Source organism: Solanum dulcamara, chromosome 9, assembly GCF_947179165.1.
Source record: "Solanum dulcamara chromosome 9, daSolDulc1.2, whole genome shotgun sequence".
Taxonomy (NCBI): Eukaryota; Viridiplantae; Streptophyta; class Magnoliopsida; order Solanales; family Solanaceae; genus Solanum; species Solanum dulcamara.
In genome coordinates, this window is record NC_077245.1 from 169,713 (window position 1) to 192,204 (window position 22,492).

The following is a 22,492-nucleotide window of genomic DNA, read 5'->3' on the forward strand; positions in this document are numbered from 1 at the left end:
TTTTTTTTTAACTTATAAATAATTTTCAATTTATAAGCTGTTTAACAATAAATCAATTCAAAGAGGCTATTAATTCTTAGAAGTCAGGACATTGGGGGTAGTGGGGGGATTCAATTAGCATTCATGATTAAGATTGCAGGTGCAGCAGAAATGGGTCCTCCATGTCTTTTGATACAAACCCAACAACTTTATACTTCTTTTTATCTATTCTTTTCAGATTAATTTGAGTCGTTTGGTGTAAGAGATAAAAATAAATAGTTATATAATAAAAGAATAGTTTTGAGATAAAATTTTGGTATTTTTTTTGGTTATCAGATAACTTATCCCACTATTTATATTATAGTGATGGGATAAGTTATCTTATATACATGGCGGGATAACTTATCACAGAATAACTAATTCCATGATAATTAATCCAGGGATAACTTATTTCTAACCAAACGGACCGTTAGTAAAATCTTACTAAATAAAGTCTGAAAAAGATATAATATATATAGATTTTATTATTATTTCGTGAAAATAAAGAAATTATTTCGAAAAATCCTCAACTCAAGTGTGTCAAATTTTTCTATTTTTTATTTTCTCATTTGCATTAGTATGATGGTTGTATGGTAATTCCAATATAGCTAGTTCATGAACCACACAATTCTTAATAGTGAATTATTTAAACCTTCTTTGAGAAATAGAATCCAAAACCCTCTCGATATGATCCTAGCAAATCTGGCATTGGATATTTGATCTTATGTATCCAAATCTATTTTTGAATCTAATCTCCACATTAATTTGTTAAAGCTTTTGAACTCAATCTTTTGCTTCTAGCCTTCCTTGATTTTTGAGTTATCAAGAGAATTTAATAAAAAGTCAAGCACTCTTATTGAGTAAATACTCTATTTAAAAAGAAAAAGAACTCGAAGATGGAACTTGTCCCTCAAGATGAACTTTCAATATAAATTTAAGTTTGTCTAGTTCCTCACTCCTAACATTTAGATTAGAACTTTTAAATTTTATCCCAGAGAACTAAATTTTAATTTCAAACTTGAACATTTAACTTAAGACCTTCGAGTTTAAAATTAGGTTTGGTCAATTCTTAATTTCATGTCCGAAGAAGTGAATTTGAAAGTCCAGAACGATTAAACATTAAATACATGGTATTATTATATGATAGCTTTAAAAATTGGGGGTCGGGTCGAGACTTGTACATACAAGAGTAGTAAGCCCAGACTCTATAGGTGGACGAGATATTTCCCGCTGAGTGGCTAAGAGGACAAGGGCCCTCAAAGACTCCTTTTGGAAGAAGAATCAACCAAAAGCTATTGATTTCTGTCTCTGCTGTTCTAGATCTGCCCTAATGCCGCAAACATTGAAAAAAAACAAATGGCATTGTTTTTACACATATCAGTAAGTTAATTAAATCATTTGACAATCTTTGTATTTTAGTACTAGCAAACTTGCTCGTTTGACGCCACAGCTAGACGTACGCAGGAAGAAATGATGTATCGATAATAGTATTATATAATGTCATTTTACATTATATAATGTTGTCTGTAGAAGAAATACTAGTACGGTCTGCATAGAAATGTTGATCGATCAAGTCAAACAACAATTAAATAAAATAAGGGAGGCATATATATATATATATATGCATCATGCCTTGAAGTACAAGAAGCATTAATCCAAAGGGTCAACAAATATGGCCGCCCGCGTGGGGAAACATCGACGCCGTGTTACCTTTGATTTGATTTTTATAAGAGGTAGCGTCGCTTTTCATATAGTGTACGTGGTATGATATCGTCTTCATCTTAACCGGAAAAATGTCAACAAATTAATTAAGGACTACTTTCAATAGATGTGTGGATCATGCATTCTAATTTCTAGTGAATGATTAAGTATACTTAGAATAGACCACAAAAAAGCTAAGTACTGTAATAAAGAAAACCTCTAAGCATCATGCAATTAATCTACAGTATATATATGAACTAAAACAGTATATAGTACTAGCTAGCTTGAAAGAAGGTATACAGGCCAATTTTGTTAGATATATATTGCGATACTACGGCCATCTCTTAACAATTTGTTTTCCGACTGACCCGTTGCTTTTTAAAACAATAATATCCTTTTTACAAGTACATGTTTGCACCCTTTAAGCTTTCTAAGAGGAAAATCACATCATACTACATATACTCTTCACTTTTGTTGGAACAATAATATCCGATTTCTTTTAACTTCCTTGTTTACTTTTTAATCTTCTTACTATTCATTTTAAGAGAAAATAACCAAAAGCCCCTTTAATCTATAGGCAGATTTCCAACTACACACTTCATCTTCATGAAAGTCCTATCACCCTCTAAACTATTTGAGACTGAAATAATTACACCCTAAAAAGGTCACAATCACATCTATGTTGACTCGTGAATTTCACATGTTTGACATATGGAAATTTGATTTAATTTTTTTAGTAATTATCTTCTCCTTTCTCCTTATATTATCCTCCTTCCTTCAAACCCCTGAAGTAATTTCACCATTACTGTAAAAATGCAAGTCCATCGGAGTTGGTTGATGAGGAACAAAGATGAATGGTGATGGTGGAGCTCTTAGAGCAATATTCAAGCTTTGCTCATCGGAGAACCTAAAAAATAAACTTAAAAAAATGAGACGGGAGAAAAGAGAGAGGACGAACGGAGGCAGTGGGAATGCCATTAATGGAGGTCAATAGAGACGAGTACTATCAACTCAAGGAAGATGAGAAAGAACCGATGATGCATTTCATGTCATCATTATCGATATCGGCAACGTCAATTTTGAAGAGAAATAGGTAGATTCACCATCAATTGAATAATTAATGAGATTGATAACATATAAATTCGGGGATATAGTTGATTGATTGAAATTCGATATTGATAATTAAAAGATCTATTTATAAAAAAAGAAAAAAAAATCTCTTTTGGGGGTTCAATAGGATTTGATGTAAACCCAGTTTGATTTTTTTCAAATCTAATGCAAATCTTTTTCTCAGTGATATAAATACATATCATTTGATCTATAACTGATTTGATTGATTTTACAATTTTTTTTACATGAAAGCTTAAAAACACATGTGAAATTAACAATGGTGAAGATGGTGATGGCGGTGGCGACTTCGAGATGGTGAGTGGTGGAGGAATTTAGTCTTTGTTGCTATAGAGAAGAAAGACAATAAATAAGAAAAAAAAGAAAAATTAAAAATACGTATATTTATGAAATGATATATTGAAATAAAAGTTTAATATTTGTTTTTTTGTGCTCTCTTTCAAAGATAGTGAAATACACTCACTTTACCAAATAAGCATTTAGGAGGTAATAATGTTAGTCTTAAGCATTCCAGAAAAGTGATAGAACTCCTAAAGTGTAGTTGAAAATCCGGATATAGGTTAAGATGGCTTTTGATTATTTTTCTCTTCGTTTTAACTTCCTTGTTTTTATACTTAACAACTTCGTCTATTATATGTTGGGAGACATTATAAGATCAAATATTTGAGCGGAAGATATACAGTAGGAAAAATTACTGATCCTATTATCTTTTTCTAACTTCCAACTCAATATATCTTAATTAACATCGGAAAGAAGAAATTTGGTTAATATTGTTGAATTTTAAAGATGTGAATGGAAATGAAAGGTTGTGACATTTCATTAAAACGGTTGTGACCGTTCCAAAAAGTTGTGACTTCTTTAAAATAGTTGCAACTTTTTTGAAAGACTGTGACTTTTGTGAAGGATTGTGACTTTTCTGATAAGCCACAATAAACACATGTTCACACTGCTCTTTGTTGTCTATAAATAGAGGATTTTCCTCTCTCTTTTTTTTCATTGAATTTTTCTTCTCTTCTACATATATTTTCTTACAAACAAAATTGTATCTTTGTGTGATTACATTGCTACTTTCTGAATTTGCTGAAATTGAAGAAGTTTGAGGTACCGCTGCTTCTTTAATAATCTATCCATTTTATCCTGGGGGGAAATAATCTATAACCTCGGGTATAGTGAGCGGATTAAATTCTTTAAGGACACACAGTGAATTTTATGGACTCGAATATTATTATTTTTTCTCTTTTTATATTTACTGTTTCTGGTTTACTAACCTTAATACAGGAGGGATAACAATCTTAAGGAATTTAAATTTACTATATAATTCTGAATGTTCGAATTTGGTTTGAAAACTTACTCCAGTGACGTGACTATTTGCATTTTTTGGTGTTGTTTGTTACTGTCTTCTCATTTGAAGAGGACAAATAAAATGAAGGAACCAAATATTATCAACGAAAATGGTCACATGCATTACATTTACAAATTTGAACTTAAATAATGTCATTTGTAAGAGGATAAGTGACATGAAATCAGTAAATACATTACGTGATCGACCCTAGTGACCATTGATTTGATGATATTGGTCATGTATTAAATTTTATATTTTTCGTGTAAAGGTATCACTTGAAAATTTGTGACTTCTCATGAATTATTTTGTTTGACTTTCGGAGACTAAATTATTTTTATTTTCTACTCCTTTGGTTTGAAGCATATATGTTATACCCCATACTTTTGTACATTGAAACATTTTTTTAAAGCTTTTTTAAAGTTGTCAGGTGATCCATGTGATCCATGACGTCACCAAATGATCCGAAGAAGGGAAGGATGTAATGTCCCATATTTTGCATAGACTAGTTCTATGTGAGTAGTGATGGTTGGAAAATAGGTTTGGAAGGATTTGAAAGGAGTTGGAGGTCAAATAATAAGTCGTGGTAATCGACCTACTTGCTTAAGCTATTGGGTTGGATGTCTTACACAATTAAGCTACTTGAATACATGTCGAGCTTAAGTAGCAAAGAGCGCATAGGTTATTAAGGTGAGACTAGATTACGAACCTACGAAAAAGAGTAAGTAGGTGATACACCTACTTCAAGTAGGTGATGCACCTACTTAGAATGAATAGGCTGCATTTTATGAAAAGGGCAAGTAGGTGATGCAACTACTAAGTGGACCCCACCAAGACACGTGACAGCAGCTGGTTGGAGCATGGATGGGATAGACATGTGCCACCATTGGGGGTTGGACACGTGTAGGGGCTGAAAACATGTCACCCTTAGGGGCTGGACACGTGTAGGGGCTGAAAATATGTCACCCTTAGGGGTTGGACACGTGTCACTCTCAAGGGTTATGTATATAAGCCTAAACTAATGACTAAGAGCTCATTTTTATCTCATTCTTCTTCTTCCTAACTTAGAGAAAAATAAAGAGATAGAGAGACTTGGAACTTCAGCCATGGTTAGCTGAACTTGCAGTACTAATTAGTGATCCAAAACTAATATTTACAAGGTAATCTCACCCTTAGAAAGTCTACAACAACGTAGGGTGATCCTAGGAGCAGCAAAATTGAGTTAATTGAAGCCATCAAGTTTCAGCCAAGTTGAGGAATCGAATTGTAAAGGTAAGGTCTAATCATCTTTTTACACATTCTAGTAAGGGTTTAGACGTATTGTAAATGTGTAAATATAAATTGAATCCATGAAATTATGAAGGTTGAGGTTAAAGTGTAGTTGAACCACATAAGGGGGTTGTTGTAGTTGGAATTGATGAATTAATTTTAAGTAGTATTTTGATTGTTGTTATCGTGAATTATGTGATGTGAGTAAAGGAATTAAATGTTAAAGTTGGGGTTGAATTCATTTTGTGGACTATTGCAGAACTTGTAGTGATATTAACATGGTTTTCTTGCACGTGAATGAATGATGTTGTGGTCACGTATGGGATGGTATAAGCCACGAAGTTGGATGAAAATATGGTATGAGATAGCATATGAGAAGCATATGTGGTTTTCTTGATATATTCGTAGGTGTTCGTAAGACTTTCGGACATAATCGAAATTGCGTAAACTAAATTGAGTTGATTGTTGTTTTGCTATTATGGTTATGGATTATGTGTTAAAAGTAAAGGGGATTATATATGTTAATGTTAATTTTTTGTTTGGGCCGTGTTGGGACTATTTTGGTACGTTGTTATTCTTGTTGAGCTTGAAAGATAAATAATATCTAAAGTTACATGTTGTGTTGCATGCTGGCCGAGCTATTGTGTTTAAGGGGTTATGATCAAATGTTATGTGTGGACTGATTCAGCATAGCATGCGGGCTGTCCGACGTATTTTTGAGTCTTGTATCGAATACCCTCGATATGATATAGTACATGAACGTGTGGGTATTAATGTTGGCTTAATTGTTATGGAGTTGATTTGAATATAAGGAAAATGTCGCCTAATTTTCTAGAAAAGAGTTACTAACGTTAGAGTACATTTTGGACCTTAACGTAACTTAAGCATAGTTCTTGACATCTTAATATAGGTGGAGACGCTTCGAGCAGCGTATACATGTCGTGTTGCGAATAGGCGCTAAAGGTATGTAAAGCTATCCCTTTTTTCTTTGGGCATGTCTTAGACATAAGTGATATATGATATGAGCTTTGGGGGTAATTTCATTCATAAGCTTCGAGTATAATTCATGACTCTTATTCACTTCTTGACGGTAAAACTCTTAAAGTAGTTGAGCTATTGCCCTCGAGCCTTCTATATGTTGAATAGTAAGTGAATGTATAAGCTCTTATTCCTAAGGACTCTACGATGGCAAATGTCTCTAATTCCATAAGCTGTTTCGCATTATCTTAATACATGTCTATGATTTCTGAGGCTCCATTTGATATGGTCCATAGTGACATTTAGAGGGTATTTAATATGATTATCGCCTTTAATACTCAAGTACGGGTTTATTTTACTTATTCTATTGAGTCTCAGATAATGATTTAATTTGCATATGGTTACTCACTACTTTGCTAGTACATGTTGTTATTACTTCTTTCACCGAGTCCCGATCCAGGTATGTTATAACGCACAATTTAATACATTATCCACCGAGTCTCTCACTAGAGGGCCGGGTACGCTATATAGTGACATGATGATGCAATGATATGGTTATGGCACCGAGTCCCACGATAGGCTAGGTACGATATACGTGTACACGAATTCATTCACCGAGTCCCTTATTAGAGGGATGGGTACGGTATTTGTATATGATGATATGATAATATAATAACAAGATTATGGTACCGAGTCCCATAATGGGACAGGTACGGTATATGATAATGATATGCACAATTTGTTTCGTAAGGCACAGGTACAGTGAGTTCTTGATTATTATACTTGTCTCCTGGACTCTCTACTTCAATTATGATATTTTCTATTGTATTTCATGCTTTACATACTCGGTACATATCTTGTACCAACCTCCTTCTTCGGGGGGGCTTTATTTCATGCCCGCAGATACAGGTACTAGCTTCGGTGATCCGCTAGCCTAGTATTTTTACGCAGCTATTTTGGGGTGATACTTTGTATCGAAGCCTAGACTTGTGGTATAAACCCCTTTTTGATGTATACATATGTTTATTCAGGGGTACGACGGGGACTTGTCCTGCCATATGATACTTTTGGTACTCTTAGAAGTCTGTAGACATATGTGTGGGTTGTATATAAATGATGTTCAGCGTTGTTAGTATGACTTATATTTTGGGACATTTCCTTTTGTAGTAGTAGCCTTGTCGGCTTGCGTATACGTATATAATGGGACAACCCCACATGCTATGATAGCCTCGTCGGCTTATGTATCGCATTACCTATTGATAAGTTGTGACTCCTTAGGTACAGGTTGTGCTAATATATGAATATGTGACAGTTTTGAGATACCATTCTATTTTCTTACATTCTCAATTATGCGTGGTTTGATTATAGTTAATAGGGGTGTACGCGAGTGTCCAGTTTGAACACCAGTCACGACCTACGGAGTTGGGTCGTGACAATATAAAACTTTATTGTTAAACTAGAAATAAGTTATATATTTTTGCTTCATCTTATATTCTGTTTGGGGGGATAGAGACTAAAGTTGAAAGACTTTCTACTCCAATGATTAACTTGGTTCGAAGAAATAAAATCTTCATCAAGTTAATTGAGTTTTTATTTTTATTTTTGGTTTGAAAAATATAAAAACTTAATTGAGTTGAACAAAAATCCCTATTTGGTTATTTTGTTGTTAACACTACTTTTGTTTTTTTAAACATAATGGGTGATACAAATGTATCAAGTTTTGAAGCAAACATAATGCCTTCAACCAGTAGAACACCAGTTTCTACAGCAATGACTACTGCAGAAAAGCCTGAAAAATTTACTGGTATTGACTTCAAACGTTCGCAGCAGAAGATATTCTTCTATCTGACTACACTCAATCTACAACGATTTATAAGTGAAGATATTCCTGTGTTAGAAGAAGGAACTCCTGACAATGAAAGTTTATTGTGACTAAGACATGGACACATTCTGATTTTCTTTGCAATAACTACATACTCAATGGATTGGAAGATGGCTTGTATAACGTCTTCAGTGTTTGTAAAACCTTTAAAGAACTCTGGTATGTTGTTGAGAAGAAATACAAAACTAAAGATGCAGGCTTAAAGAAGTTTATCGCTGCAAATTTTTTGGACTATAAGATGGTTGATAGCAAGACTGTCATGTCTCAAGTCCAAGAATTACAAGTCATTATTCATGATCTCCTGGCAGAAGGTATGATCAAATTCAATAGTTATATTAATAAAATTATTGAATATAGTAGTAATTTTAAACTATCCATTATACATATGGTCATAAATGGGATATTTCAAGTAGCAGCGTTTATTGAGAAACTACCTCATTCATGGAGAGACTTCAAAAATTATTTGAAGCACAAGCGAAAGGAGATGACTCTAGAAGACTTGATTGTTCATCTCAGGATTGAGGAAGACAACAAGGCTGCAGAAAAGAAGGTTAAAGAAAACTCAATAATTATGAGACCAAATATTGTTGAGGATGATCCAAATAAATCAAAAAAGAGGAAAAAAACCTTTTGGACCAAAAAACTATCCTAGCAAAAAAAATTCAAAAAAGACTGCCACAACTGTGAAAAACTGGACATAAGGCTGTGGAGTGTGCTCCCAAGAAGAAAAACAAGAAAGGTCAAGCCAACATGGTTGATACAAATAGTGATGTTGAAAACTTATGTGCAATGATGACTGAGTGCAACTTGATAGGAAATCTTAAAGAATGGTGGCTTGATCCAGAAGCTACGTCGCATGTTTGTGCTATCCAAGAAGCCTTTGCTACTTATTCCCTTACTGCACCTGATGCGACTATCTATATGGAAAATTCTGCAACGGCTAAGGTTGAAGAATATGGTAGAGTATTCCTAAAAATGACATCCGGCAAAGTGGTAACGCTGAACAAAGTTTGTCATGTTCCAAAAATAAGAAAGAACTTGATTTCTGCCGGTCTTCTTATCAAAAATGGATTCAAATGTGTTCTAGTCTCAGACAAAGTAGTTGTCATTAATAATGAAATGTGTTATAGGAAAAGGCTACCTCACTGGGGATCTTTTCAAACTAAATGTAATGGTTGTTGATAATAATAAAGTTCAAGATTCTTCTTACTTACTTGAGTCAAGTAATTTATAGCATTCACGTTAAGGACATGTCAATCATAAAATCTTGCAAAAACTGATTAACTTAAATGTATTGCCTAACTTTGAGTGCAATAAATCAAAATATCAAGAATGTGTTGAATCTAAGTATGCTAAACATCCTTATAAATCTGTTGAAAGGAATTTCAGTCCCTTAAAATTGATTCACACAGATATTTGTGATATGAAGTCAACATCAACTCGTGGTGGTAAAAAGTATTTTATAACTTTTATTGACGATTGCACTAGATATTATTTTTCTATTTGTTAAATAGTAAGGATGAAGCAATAGAAGCATTTAGACAATACAAAACTAAAGTTGAAAATCAGTTGAATAAAAAGATAAAAATAATAAGAAGTGATAGAGGTGGAGAGTATGAATCTCCTTTTGCAGTAATATGTATGGAAAATTGAATCATCCATCAAACTACTGCCTCTTACTCACCTCAATCAAATGAAATTGCAGAAAGGAAGAATCGAACTTTAAAGGAAATGATGAATGCATTACTTATAAGTTCAGGTTTACCACAAACCTGCGGGGGGAAGTCATCCTTATAGCAAATCGAATACTCAATAGAGTTTCCCACAGCAAAACACAGTCTATTCCATATGAGATATGGAAAGAAAGAAAACCAAACTTGAAATATTTTAAATTGTGGGGGTGTCTAGCCAAAGTCTAAGTTCCTAAACCTAAGAGAGTCATAATAGGACCTAAGACTGTGGACTGTGTTTTCATTGGATATGCTATAAATAGTAAATCATATCAATTTTTGGTTCACAAGTCCGAACATTGGGATATTCATGAGAATACGGTAATAGAATCAGATAATGCTGAATTTTTTGAACATATCTATCCGTATAAAACTAATTTAAAGTATCTAATGAACGATCTTAACGACCTCGAGAAGAACCAAAGATGATTGTACCTAATAAAGAGAATCCAAGGCGAAGTAAACGTCAAAGGACATCTACTTCATTTGGATATGATTTTGTAATATTTCTTCTTGAAAAAGAGCCTCAAACATTCAAAGAAGCTATGTCCGCTGCGGACTCATCTTTTTGGAAAGAGGCCGTTAATAGTAAAATTAATTCAATATTGAGCAACCATACTTGGGATTTGGTTGATCTTCCTCTAGAAAACAAATCTTTGGGTTCAAAATGAAATTTCAAAAGAAAACTGAAAGCTAATGGAACTATTAACAAATATAAGGCAAGACTTGTCGTCAAAGGATTTAAACAAAAGAAAGGACTTAATTATTTGGATACATACTCACCTGTAACTAGCATCTATTCAGATGTTATATGGCCTTGAAATTCATCAAATTGATGTAAAAACAGCTTTCTTAAATAGAGCATTGGAGGAATACATGGAATAACTCGAGGGCTTTGTGGTTCCTAGTAAAGAAAATAAAGTTTGCAAAATTGTCAAGTCACTTTATGGACTAAAACAAGCACCCAAACAATGGCAAGCGAAGTTTGACCAAACCATGTTGACAAATGAATTTAAGATTAATGAGTATGATAAATATGTTTACATTAAAGACACTCCAAACAAAGTTGTCATTGTTTGTTTATATGTGGATGATATGCTAATAATGAGTAACGACATTGTAAACATAAATGCTACTAAGCGTATGCTTTCTAGTAAATTTGATATGAAAGATTTAGGAGTTGCCGATTTGATATTGCAAATTAAAATTCACAAAACTCCTTAAGGTCTAGCATTGCCTCAAACTCATTATATCCAAAAGGTACTTGAAAAATATAAGTACTTAAACTTCAAAAGTGCAAAAACACTAATTAATGTGAACCTTGATCTTTCTAAAAATAAAGGTGAAAGTCAAGCTCAGTTGGATTATGCAAGAGTGTTGGAAAGTTTGATGCACATTATGAACTGTACATGGCCAGACATAGTTTGTGCTATAAGTAAATTGAGTCGATACACGAGTAATCCCAACCAAAATCATTGGATGGCAATGAAATGAGTTTTGGGTATTTAGAACATACTCAGAACTTTGCTTTACATTACAATAAGTATCCAGCAGTTGTTGAAGGATATAGTGATGCAAATTGGATTACTGGGTCAACTGAAACTAAGTCCACAAATGGATACGTTTTCATAATTGGTGGAGGAGCAATATCTTGGAAATCTTCCAAACAAAAATGTATAACTCGCTCTACAATGGAGTCTGAGTTTATAGCCTTAGACAAGGCCGGTGAAGAAGCAGAATTGCTCCAGAATTTCTTAGAAGATATTCCATTTTGGCCCAAACCAATGGCTTCTATATGCATACATTGTGATAGTCAAGCTGCAATAGGAAGAGCTAGGAGCGTTATGTATAATGGTAAGTCTCGTTACATACAACGAAGACATAATACCGTTAGACAACTACTCTCTAGTGGAATTACCACAATTTACTATGTAAAGTCAACAGATAATATGTCGGATCCACTTACAAAGGCCTAACTAGAGAGGGAGTTGAGCGATCATCAAAGAGAATGGGACTATGGCCGAGGACAAATCATCGTGGCAGTAACTCTACCTAGAAGACTGAAGATCCCGAGATCTAGGTTCAAGGAGATCAAACAAAGTCATTGATGACGGTTCAACATTGTCAACATAATTTTTATGATCCATTCTCATGATGCGGCAATGTTCAATAACAAGGATAAGGCATTAAGACCTTTTAATGATGTCTAAGTTTGATACAGGACATATCAAATGGTGTTTCTATGGGATAACACATTTAGATATCACCTATGTAAGTGTGAAGTGTAAGCCACTTCAAGGAGAATCCGGTAAGGTCAGTTCTCTACGCACTTATGAATCAGGAAGTGTTCATGGTTGAAACGAACAAAACAATGAGAACCAGAAATAGTTAAAAGTGTTAATTGTGTGACTTATGTTGTCTAGGTACACTAAAGCTCGACGGTTCAAAGATATTAAATCTATCGATTGACCGAGTATATCCGATACATGTTCACTAAGGAAAGTTCAAAGGGAAACCTATTTATCCAGATGCAATTAATTCTCACTTACAAATCACACAATTTTTCATGCATATGTTTTAACAATAGTCATTTCCCCATTCACGTGGGGGATTGTTGGATTTTAAAGATGTGAATGGGAAATGAAAGGTTGTAACCTTTCATTAAAAGGGTTGTGACCGTTCCAAAAAGTTGTGACTTCTTTAAAAGAGTTGCAACTTTTCTGAAAGACTGTGATTTTTGTGAAGGATTGTGACTTTTTCGATAAACCACAATAAACACCTACTCACACTATTCTTTGTTGTCTATAAATAGAGGATTTCCTCTCATTTGTTTTCATTGAATTTTCCTTCTCTTCTGCATATATTTGCTGAAATTGAAGAAGTTTGAGGTATCGCTACTTTTTTAATGATCTATCCATTTTATTCTTGGAGAAAATAATCTATAACCTCGGGTACAGTGAGGGGATTAAATTCCTTAAGCACACACAGTGAATTTTATGGATCCGGATACTATATTTTTTATATATATATATATATATATTTTTTTATTTACTAACCTTAATATAGGAGGAATAACAAAAATTAAATGACACGGGGGAGGGAAATTGTGTATAATCATATTAGCTAAGCACATACAATAGCTTCTTTTTTTTTTTTAGAATGGAATGGAATTGATGGAGGAGAAAGTCGTATGCGTGAATTCAGAAGTGGAAAAGCAGTTCAAGGACCATGGGAATTATTGCGATTGTGAGAGGCTTGGGTGTGAACAAATAAAATACAAAATTCAGAAACCGTTATCCTAAAATTTCAATTATATTTAATTAGCCAACCCCACTACTTTGAACTTTTTGCTCTTCTGTTTTTGGCCCCAATCCGTCCACCATTCCTCATTTCCATTTAATTAGTATTATAGTAAGCGACGACTTCTCCACACGTTAATTTCTTTCTACTCCATTCCCCCTTAAAATCATCATCCGCCCACTGACTTGTCAATTTTGATAGATATAGAGCATATATATGTTGTTTCTATAAGTAGTATTTTTTATTTACAGATTAAATCTTGGTGGCCATGTCTTTTCGACAATTTTGATCACCCGAAAGCAGGAATTGCACAAAAAGTATAATAATTAATACATACAGTATTTTTATTTTTATTTTGACAAAACTGTAATAATTATAATACATAGTTGTTGTTCAACCATTTACATACAAGGCAATTTGATCTTATGCTCTGCAACTCCCACATATATATTTTGTTTTGTATTTACTACATGTAGAGCGAGAGAATAACAAGTGACAACTCTAACTCGAATATAATGTTACTCATCTGGCAGAAAAAAAAGAATTATATAAAATGAAGTAAATAGTAGTCCATTAAGATAGAATGGATCCTTCTTGAATGGTCATAAGCTTCCGGAAGGATCGCACAGCCATCTTTGCCCGCCGTGAAGATAATCGCTGCAATTTTCTGACAGATGCAGATCTCATGGAAACTCCAAGCCCCATCGTTGACTTATGACGACTTTGAGTATAACATTCTCGTGATTCATCTGCTTCTACTTGAAAAAGCATGGGTGAAATTCGAGAATTGCTCTTTTTACTCATCTTCCTAGAATTGCGGTTTTTGTTTTTGTTTTTATTAAGGTCCTCAAGAGCAGCGCTAGCCTTGACGGCAAGAGTTGCCATGTCAGAGGCACTGAGTCGATAGTTCAGCTTGGAGGCAGGGAGCATGAAGTAGATCTGACCGGGAAGAAGCTGGTATTCGGAATCCAGTGAAGGTATGAAATCGTCAAAGTAAAGACGATCAGAACTGCAGATGAAGGAAGCATCACAAGGCATCTCAGATTGAAGTACTTGAAAAACGTTAATGGGAACGCTATATTGACGGAGCTCTCCACTGATTGAGATGACGTAGCTGGTCAGCTGCTTCTGATCAACGATGGTAGTGGAGGAAGACAAGCAAGCACCCATACCCTCTCTATTTCTCTCTTTATATATATATATATATGAATTAGTACTTGAAGATCCAATGAAATGAAATAGAAATTTGAGAAAAATGAATGAATTAAAATGATGCTGTGGGTGCAAATGAGGCGGTCACCGCCCTTTTTATAAACATTTCAATCGCTCGCGTTTTCCTATCTTTTTCTTTTAAAGTGGGAGTGGGGTCCATGAAGACTCTTTCTTATTTCTTTCATATTTGTTTTTAAGGGTACTCGGGGGGCTGACGCAAGGAACGCTAACAAGCTGAACACACGTGACGATTATAGATAGATTTATGTTTGTGTCAGCTCCTACGCATAAACGTTTGCCTTTACCCTTGAAGCCCAAGCAAATTTGTCTGGACTTCACCAATTAGGAATATGGAAGGTAACAACACTCTTAACTTTGTCTTATTTTTCTTAAATATTTTCTAATTTGATATTTTTATATTTATTTTATTAATATTGAATTAATGTCTTTGAAAAATATAATAAGTAAATATATTTAAAATTTTATCAATTAATAAAAGTAAAATGATAAATTCATTATATTAATCATTATTTTTTTAATAGATATGTCATGTCAAAATTTGATAAATAAAAAGAACAGCTGAAACTTAAAAAAGTAAAAAGAGATCAAATGGATATTCTTGACTTTGTGTACGTAACTACATAATTGAATTCTCATTCTTAGATTTTAATAATTTAAGTCCAATATAATAACTAATATAAGTTTGAGTGCGATGTGCTCAAATATGATGAACTTATTTTTACTAAAATCAGAATTCTTTAATAAAATATTATATAGTGCATCTACCTATCAAATACCACTCCGATCCATATAGTATATTAATTTTGCATTAACAATGAGAAATAAGAATTATAAGCACAAAATATATGAGTATCGATCAATGCTGTTTAATTCGTCTTCATTCCAACAATAGTTTTGGAGCCAGCTGCACTTAATTACTAAAGGAAATTAATTAGGAGTAGGGTCGTCATTTTACTCAAAAAACTGTTCAAAAGGAAAGAAATCATATTCAAATTTATACAGCGGCCTAGCTACAACTTGATGTTCTTTCAACTCCACCATTCACATTTGGTAAAGAAGTTAAATTTTGTGGCCGATTCCCAGCTTGTCAATTTCAATTACGTGCCTAACGAATTATGTTGGGTCAATAATCCGATCTTGTGTCCTTTTCTCTTCTATACGTCATTTATGAATTAAAAAATGGAAATTAAAATTAACTGTAATGGAAAAAGGTAGAGAGAACATATAGTTGACCTATGTAATCACTGATGACGCTCAATCCTAGTACCAAAAACAGTGTAATTACTCAAACACTAATTTTCTTCTTCTACTCTTATTTTCATTTTTCCATTTAAACGCAGACTTTTGGATCATATAATTTCGTTCACTCTTTTGTTTCCATAGATTTAAAACAAGTTACAGTATTTCTTTTCCCCTTCCTTTTTATTAATTCGTTAGAATATTTTGGAAATAAAATGGAGTCTTTCTACAGTCAAATACTATTTTACGGTCATCTAGTTTACAAAATATGTATAGATAATATACTAATTACAAATATTTATATATATATATATAACACAACCAAAGCATATAAGTAGGGTATACCTGGACATGTTGATAAATTAGTACATTTTTAATAGTAATATGGAAAGACTTTTCTTTGCATATGGGACAAATATAAATTATCGATCGATCGGCGCGCGGGTTGTTGCGGCTAAGGTCGTCGGTTTGGACTATTCCATTTGGTGTTGCAAATCCCGCGAGATCTACCCACGATACAATGCTTGTTCTTGTCCCCTAACACACACACTCTGTCACATTAATGTTCTCTTCTTTACACAACTCCTTCACATGTTAGGCTTCAAGAACCCCTTACAAATTAATACACAACAGCTCTTATTCATACGTGGTTGCGACCTATAAAGATTAGTAATTAATAGCTAGGACATAAGTTGAATATTGTAATTCATAAAAAAACAAAATTGCATTTCGAATCTCCCAATCCTACAATATATAATAATACGTACTAGTAACCAATTGTTAATTATATATTGTCGGAATTGTTTTATTCCGGTCAACTCACTGTCCTATCACATTATTGTGTATTTTGGGTACTAAACAATTAGTCTCAGGAACCTAACAATATACCAAACATAATCTTTAGCTGCAATTAGATAATAACTATAGCTTAATTGCCCTTAAATACGACGTTTTTTAAAAGTCAATTAATACCCTTAAAATGAACAGGCTGCCAGGCAAACATGATTTTATATCATCAAATAAGATTTTGAATGTATCTTTTTGTGTCACTTAAACCTTAAATTACAAAATTTTCTAATGTTAATACCCTTTGTGCTCTTCTGTTAGACAAGTTTTCTTTTTAAGGATACTTAGTAATCTCGACTATATAAAATGTTATTTTCAGATGTTCACTAATCCTTGTTTAAATTTAAAGTAGATATTTACGGATTTGTTTGTTTGAAAATCATATTCAGAAACACGTTTGAAATTTCATAGTATTCATTTCCTATGAGTGAAAAGTATATAGGAGAGCACCTCCTTAATTAATTGGGTCATATGGAAGTGAGTAATACTTTATCCAAAGCCCATATAATGGAACTGGCCCGTCACAGAATACCATCACAATTGGGCTCATCACTTCACTTTAAAAGGGAAGAGGCAAGCAATCTTACATAAATCACATAGTGTTAAGAGTTAATAATATTTTTTTTAATTAAAAAAATCTCTTATTTTTTGAGAAAATCGGATACATAAGTCATCTTCCCTGATACATAGTGATGCCTTTAATGTTGTTGCTGTAAAAAAGAAAAATTAATGGAAGATCTATTAATTGAATATTTTGTTACGTTTAAATATGAAAAAGTAAATAAAGAAAGCATAAATTATGAAAAAACTTTTTTGGCAATGTGATTTAATCCCTGGCAAATTGAAACATGCTAGTACAATTCAAAATTCATAATTCTTCTTCCCATTCTTCCAAAAAAACTCTCAATTTTTGAATATTAATTGTCGACAAATTATACTGATACAACATGAACCTGTCGATCTTGTTGAGACATTCTGAAATCTGAAAAAGTGAAGTGAACGATATAAAAGTGATAAAATTATTGTTGGTCAAAATACGAGAGTTGGTGGTGGCTCCGGTAAGAGCTTTGAATCAAGATCCATGAATGACGCCATTATTGAAAGTGAAAAAAGCTACGGGAGTTGGTATAGAGCAAAGAAGAATGTGTAGAAGGATTTTGTCATCACGTTTTTTTATTTTCAACAAATCAGATTGTTGAATTTTTTTTGATTTTTTGTTGTTCATCTTTTTATGATACATATAAATCCAAATTTTTAATGTATCTAGTTCTTTTTCTTTCTTAAATTAATGTATCGTGCATTCGTTTTAATATTATGATACATTACATTTTTATCATGCACAATATATTGTGTTCAAATATTAGTTTTGATACATAACCTTAATTTATTAAAACACAAATTAGTATGTATCATGTTCATAGTTATTTATTTGATTCATAACTGTTACAAATTTCGTTATTTTTTACTACCAGATACATACATCTTAACTTATTCAACTAGAAAGTTATGTATCTATAGACATTATCAAATATAATTGCTAATATATAAACACTAATGTTTTTATAACAATATTAGTTTGTATCATATTCATAGTTATGTATATGACAGAACATTGATAGAATAACTGGTTGATTTTTTTATTATTAATCTTTTTCTAATACATATGAGTTCTGAAAATGATACATAAATTTGAATTTATAATAAATGTATCTGATAAATAACAACTACTAGTAATGTACCTATCTCAAATATAACATCTCATGTACAATAATTACCTATTTAATGTATCTAGTAGAAATATTGTACTTAACAATTCCAACAAGGTACACCAATAGTAATGTATCATAATAAATCTATTGATCTCGAAAATACAATTCAAATGTAATGTATTATAATGTTGAAACAAAGGCATTATACATTAATTTAAGAATCAAAAATAATTAGATACATTAAAATTATGAACCTATATGTATCACAAAAAGATGAACAACAAAAATCGACCTTCATCCATATGTATCAACAATTTTTTAAGATGAAAAAACTAAAAAAACAAAAAACTTAAGTGATGGAAAAAAATTCACCTCTTGAATAACTTGAAATCGTTAATTGAAAAGAGAAAAATAGATTAATGTATGTAATTGTGGAGAGATTTGTGGAATGAAAAAAGAAAGGAAATCATGAAATTGGTATATTAATTGATGTATCCAAAAAAGAGGATGGTGAAAACAAAAAAAGAAATTTTTGATATTTTTTAAAATAGTAAAAAAATTAAGAAAATATAGTAAAAAGGGGTGTGTAGTTAAGTAATTTTTTCCTAATATATAGCAGCCAATTTTTCCCATGTTTGTTAGTCAAATATTAGCTCAGAAAAACAATTTCCTTGAAATTAGGCAAAAACAATTTTTCATCCTCTAATACACCTCTTTTCAAAAAATAAAATAAAAGTTAATAAAACATTTTTCTTGGTAACACTCATAGTTATGCATGTTCATAACAATTAAGACGCATGCAACCTGTGACTGAAGCTAGAAATATGGAATAAGCTGATTTTGGGGGCATCCTAATTAATTTTATCCAAAACGAACTTGAACGCTTCGTCATCTAGAAATTGCGACTTTGCGAGTGTGTGTGATCATCAACCTTTCAATTCTAAAGAAAGAAAAGAGATGGCAGATTCCTCACGGTCCTTATTTTCACTTTTATTTAATAACCTGTCTCTATACATGTAAAGATTCCAGTCATGTAGCTTGTTCGTTTGTGATATACTACTTTTTTAGTTCGTGATATTTTTTGACTTGCATAATTTATTAATTTATTTTTTTTAGATATTTATATGATTATAAATTATTTTATTAATAATAAAAAAATTAAAATTATAATATTTTTTGATGGAAAGTGAATTGGAACCAAAAAAATACGAGTAGTAATAAATCATGTTGGTTCTTTTAAAGGGGCTAGAGAGAGGAGAAAGCGGCAAGTCTATATCCCGAGTCCACCTCGGTGCCTTAATAACAATGTTACGTGTCCCCCAAGCTTCTCTCAATTTGACATGGATGCAAACACTAGACCCTACTCTACTTTTTTTTATTTTTTTTTATTATGTTATTCACTTTCACGACGACTGACGTATTTGCTTGCCTACATATTTGGTACTACTTTGGACACTTGTATGGTTGGAAAAACTACTACACTTGTCAGTATTTCTGATTTAGGAGTGCCAATTACTTAACTCTCCCCATGCATGTCTTGTAATCTAGCAACTTCCCTTGACCTTTTTCTCAGCGGTCAAACGGTTGAGTTGCACGTGCACTGTAGCGGGTTTGCTTCTTTTTTTTTCCCACTCATGCGAAAAGCCGTTTGCCGCCTCATACGCGGACAGACGCGTCTCTTTCAACACTCGACATTCAACAAGGCTGAGAAGGATCTTGTGCAATATAATGGAGTGTTTTGTAATGTTTTGTTTTTTTGACAACATCCACCAAATTCTAGCTACTTATTAGTATATAAATATAAAGAAGGAAGAGGTAATAATAATTTAATAGAAATGTAAAGATATCCTATTCTCAAACCACCATATATACATTACATCATAAACTATGTATATCATTTTCTTCCCCTTCCCTTCTTTAATTACAGAGCTTGAAAGTAAATTAACATATACAAAAGGATTAGTTCGTTAAAACATAAATCCTATACATGCATATATATAACATAAATAGCTAGCTAACAGCAACATACTCCTGCCTAATGCACATGCTTGTATGTATATATATAATTAGAAATTTTATATGTGTGTGTGTATGTGACGGATCAGTAGTGTTTTAATTTGATGACCCGGCCGGCCCCTTAATTAATTAATTATCAAAAAGGGGCACGATGGGGAACGCCTTTCCTCCTGCTTGAGTTCCTGTGGTTATAGATAGGAGGCGTATCAGGAGACATACTGTAAATCATCGTAGCTGCTGCTTCTTCAAAATGAATATTAGAGTCGTATGCATGTCCCTCCTCAATATTCAGATGACGAAACCCAAACATTAGTCTCTCGTCCCTCTCCCTGCGTTGCTTCTTCTTTGGGGTCGATGATTCATCCCAATATTCATCCGCCTTCACCTTTACTGTAAATGTCAACTCTTCGTCGCCTCGCCTAATACCATTCAGCTGCATGCCCCATCCAAAATCCACATTAACTAATTAATTAATTAGCATAATCAAGCAAAAAGTACAATAAGTGAACTTCTAATTAATTAACCAATATGCTCCACCAAATTTAATTAAGGTAAAAACTGACCATATACTTGGAAAACAAAGTTATAAGTGAAGCACCAATAATGAAACAGAGACCATATATAGTTGCTTCCAGATTAATTAATATGTATATGTGTATCCAAAATAAATTTGGGATTGATGGGAAAAAGAGAATACCTTGCAGCCGAGGGAGCAGAATCTGAAAGAGTCAAGTAGGCTGCGGCCGCAGATTTCACAAGTATTGGTAACCCCCTTTCCCGGTCTGGGCTGGGGACGCTCATTCAGAAACACAATCTTGGCGCTATTGATAATGTAGGTTTGAATGCAAGATATGTCTATGTATCTCTGAATTTCATTCACCCTCACCACATTATGGTATGACGATCTTCTTATCTACATATAAATAAAACAAAAACAGAGCCAGGCACAATTATTATAATTACAGTTTGCAATTACATAATTAATTAGAGCAAGTTATAGTATAACTGACTTGTACAAGGCGATGGTGTTTGTGATTGTTCAAACAGTAAGAGCAAAGAGCACTACTTCCCATGCAATCCAAACAATACATGTTACATTCGCTCTTATTTGAATCACCATGAATTGCGCAAGTATGGAAGTAGTTAGCCTTGAGCAGCGGCTTCAACCATGCCGGTCCAATTTCATCCTTCCTCACTTGACTCACCTATTAATTGAAAAAAATACACATAAGTAGTAATCAATTTGAGACCCAGCCAATAAGCTAAGAAATATACTCGCGATACATATGTGTTTGAAAATGAAGATTACCATGATATATATTGTGCAAGCTCCGTGTTAGGGATGAGAGAGTTAGTTTCAATTAGAAGAAGGAAGAGATGGATAAGAATAAGTGTGTCGAGAGAAGAAGAGTGCAGCAATAAGGAAATGAAAGGTAGAGGGTGAGCTGAGAAATACTACAAGGAAAGTGATTGAAACACACATTTCTAAGGCGGTCACTTACTATTCTTTTCGGCTCCCTTCCTCCCTATTTTATTAAGCACCATCTATATTCAGCACACAAAAATTAACGGATGGATAGTCATCCTCTCATTCATAACAAAATAATAGGAGTAATAATAAAAGGAAGAGGAGGATAAACATATCGTCACTTCACTCCTGTATGTAATATATAATATATAAAAATAGATTTATGTTGCTTAAATTTTAAAAAGAACGGTCTTCTTTTCTTTTTAATTTATTTTAAAAAAAATAATTCTTTTTTATTTTTGATAAAACTTTAATTTTAACTTTTCATGTAGCATGTTTAATGCATATTTTGGTACATTTGACATAATTTTAATTTAGAACCACAAGATGAAAAAGTCTTCTTTATTTTCTTAAACTTTGTGTCAAATCAACCTAGATCATTCTTTTTTAAACAGAGGAGATATAATATATAACAATAGATTTTTGTTGCTAAAAACAGAGAAGAAGTGTTTTCTGTTGACCTTCTTTAATCTACATTCCTACGACTCAACAAACTATTTTTTCAAAAAGTTACAGTATCTATCTCGGCCCCCTCTTTTAAGTCTTTTAACTCCATCCCAGCTGCTTTCATATATT

The 22,492-nt window shown here is 32.8% G+C and overlaps 2 protein-coding genes across 2 annotated transcripts; both read right to left on the reverse strand.

Annotated features, from left to right (window-relative positions):
- Positions 1–13,684: 13,684 nt before the first annotated feature.
- Positions 13,685–14,629, reverse strand: LOC129902894 (uncharacterized). Its single transcript, XM_055978338.1, has one exon. It carries the CDS (start codon positions 14,513–14,515, stop codon positions 13,919–13,921), a length of 597 nt encoding a protein of 198 aa, XP_055834313.1. The 5' UTR covers positions 14,516–14,629; the 3' UTR covers positions 13,685–13,918.
- A 5,579-nt stretch (positions 14,630–20,208) lies between these two features.
- On the reverse strand, positions 20,209–21,989 carry LOC129902865 (protein RGF1 INDUCIBLE TRANSCRIPTION FACTOR 1). The gene is made up of 4 exons (XM_055978299.1): positions 21,698–21,989; positions 21,399–21,593; positions 21,086–21,301; positions 20,209–20,821 (listed from the first exon to the last, which is right to left on the reverse strand). The coding sequence occupies exons 1-4, from the start codon at positions 21,698–21,700 to the stop codon at positions 20,525–20,527; spliced, it is 711 nt and encodes a 236-aa protein (XP_055834274.1). The 5' UTR covers positions 21,701–21,989; the 3' UTR covers positions 20,209–20,524.
- Positions 21,990–22,492: the final 503 nt, after the last annotated feature.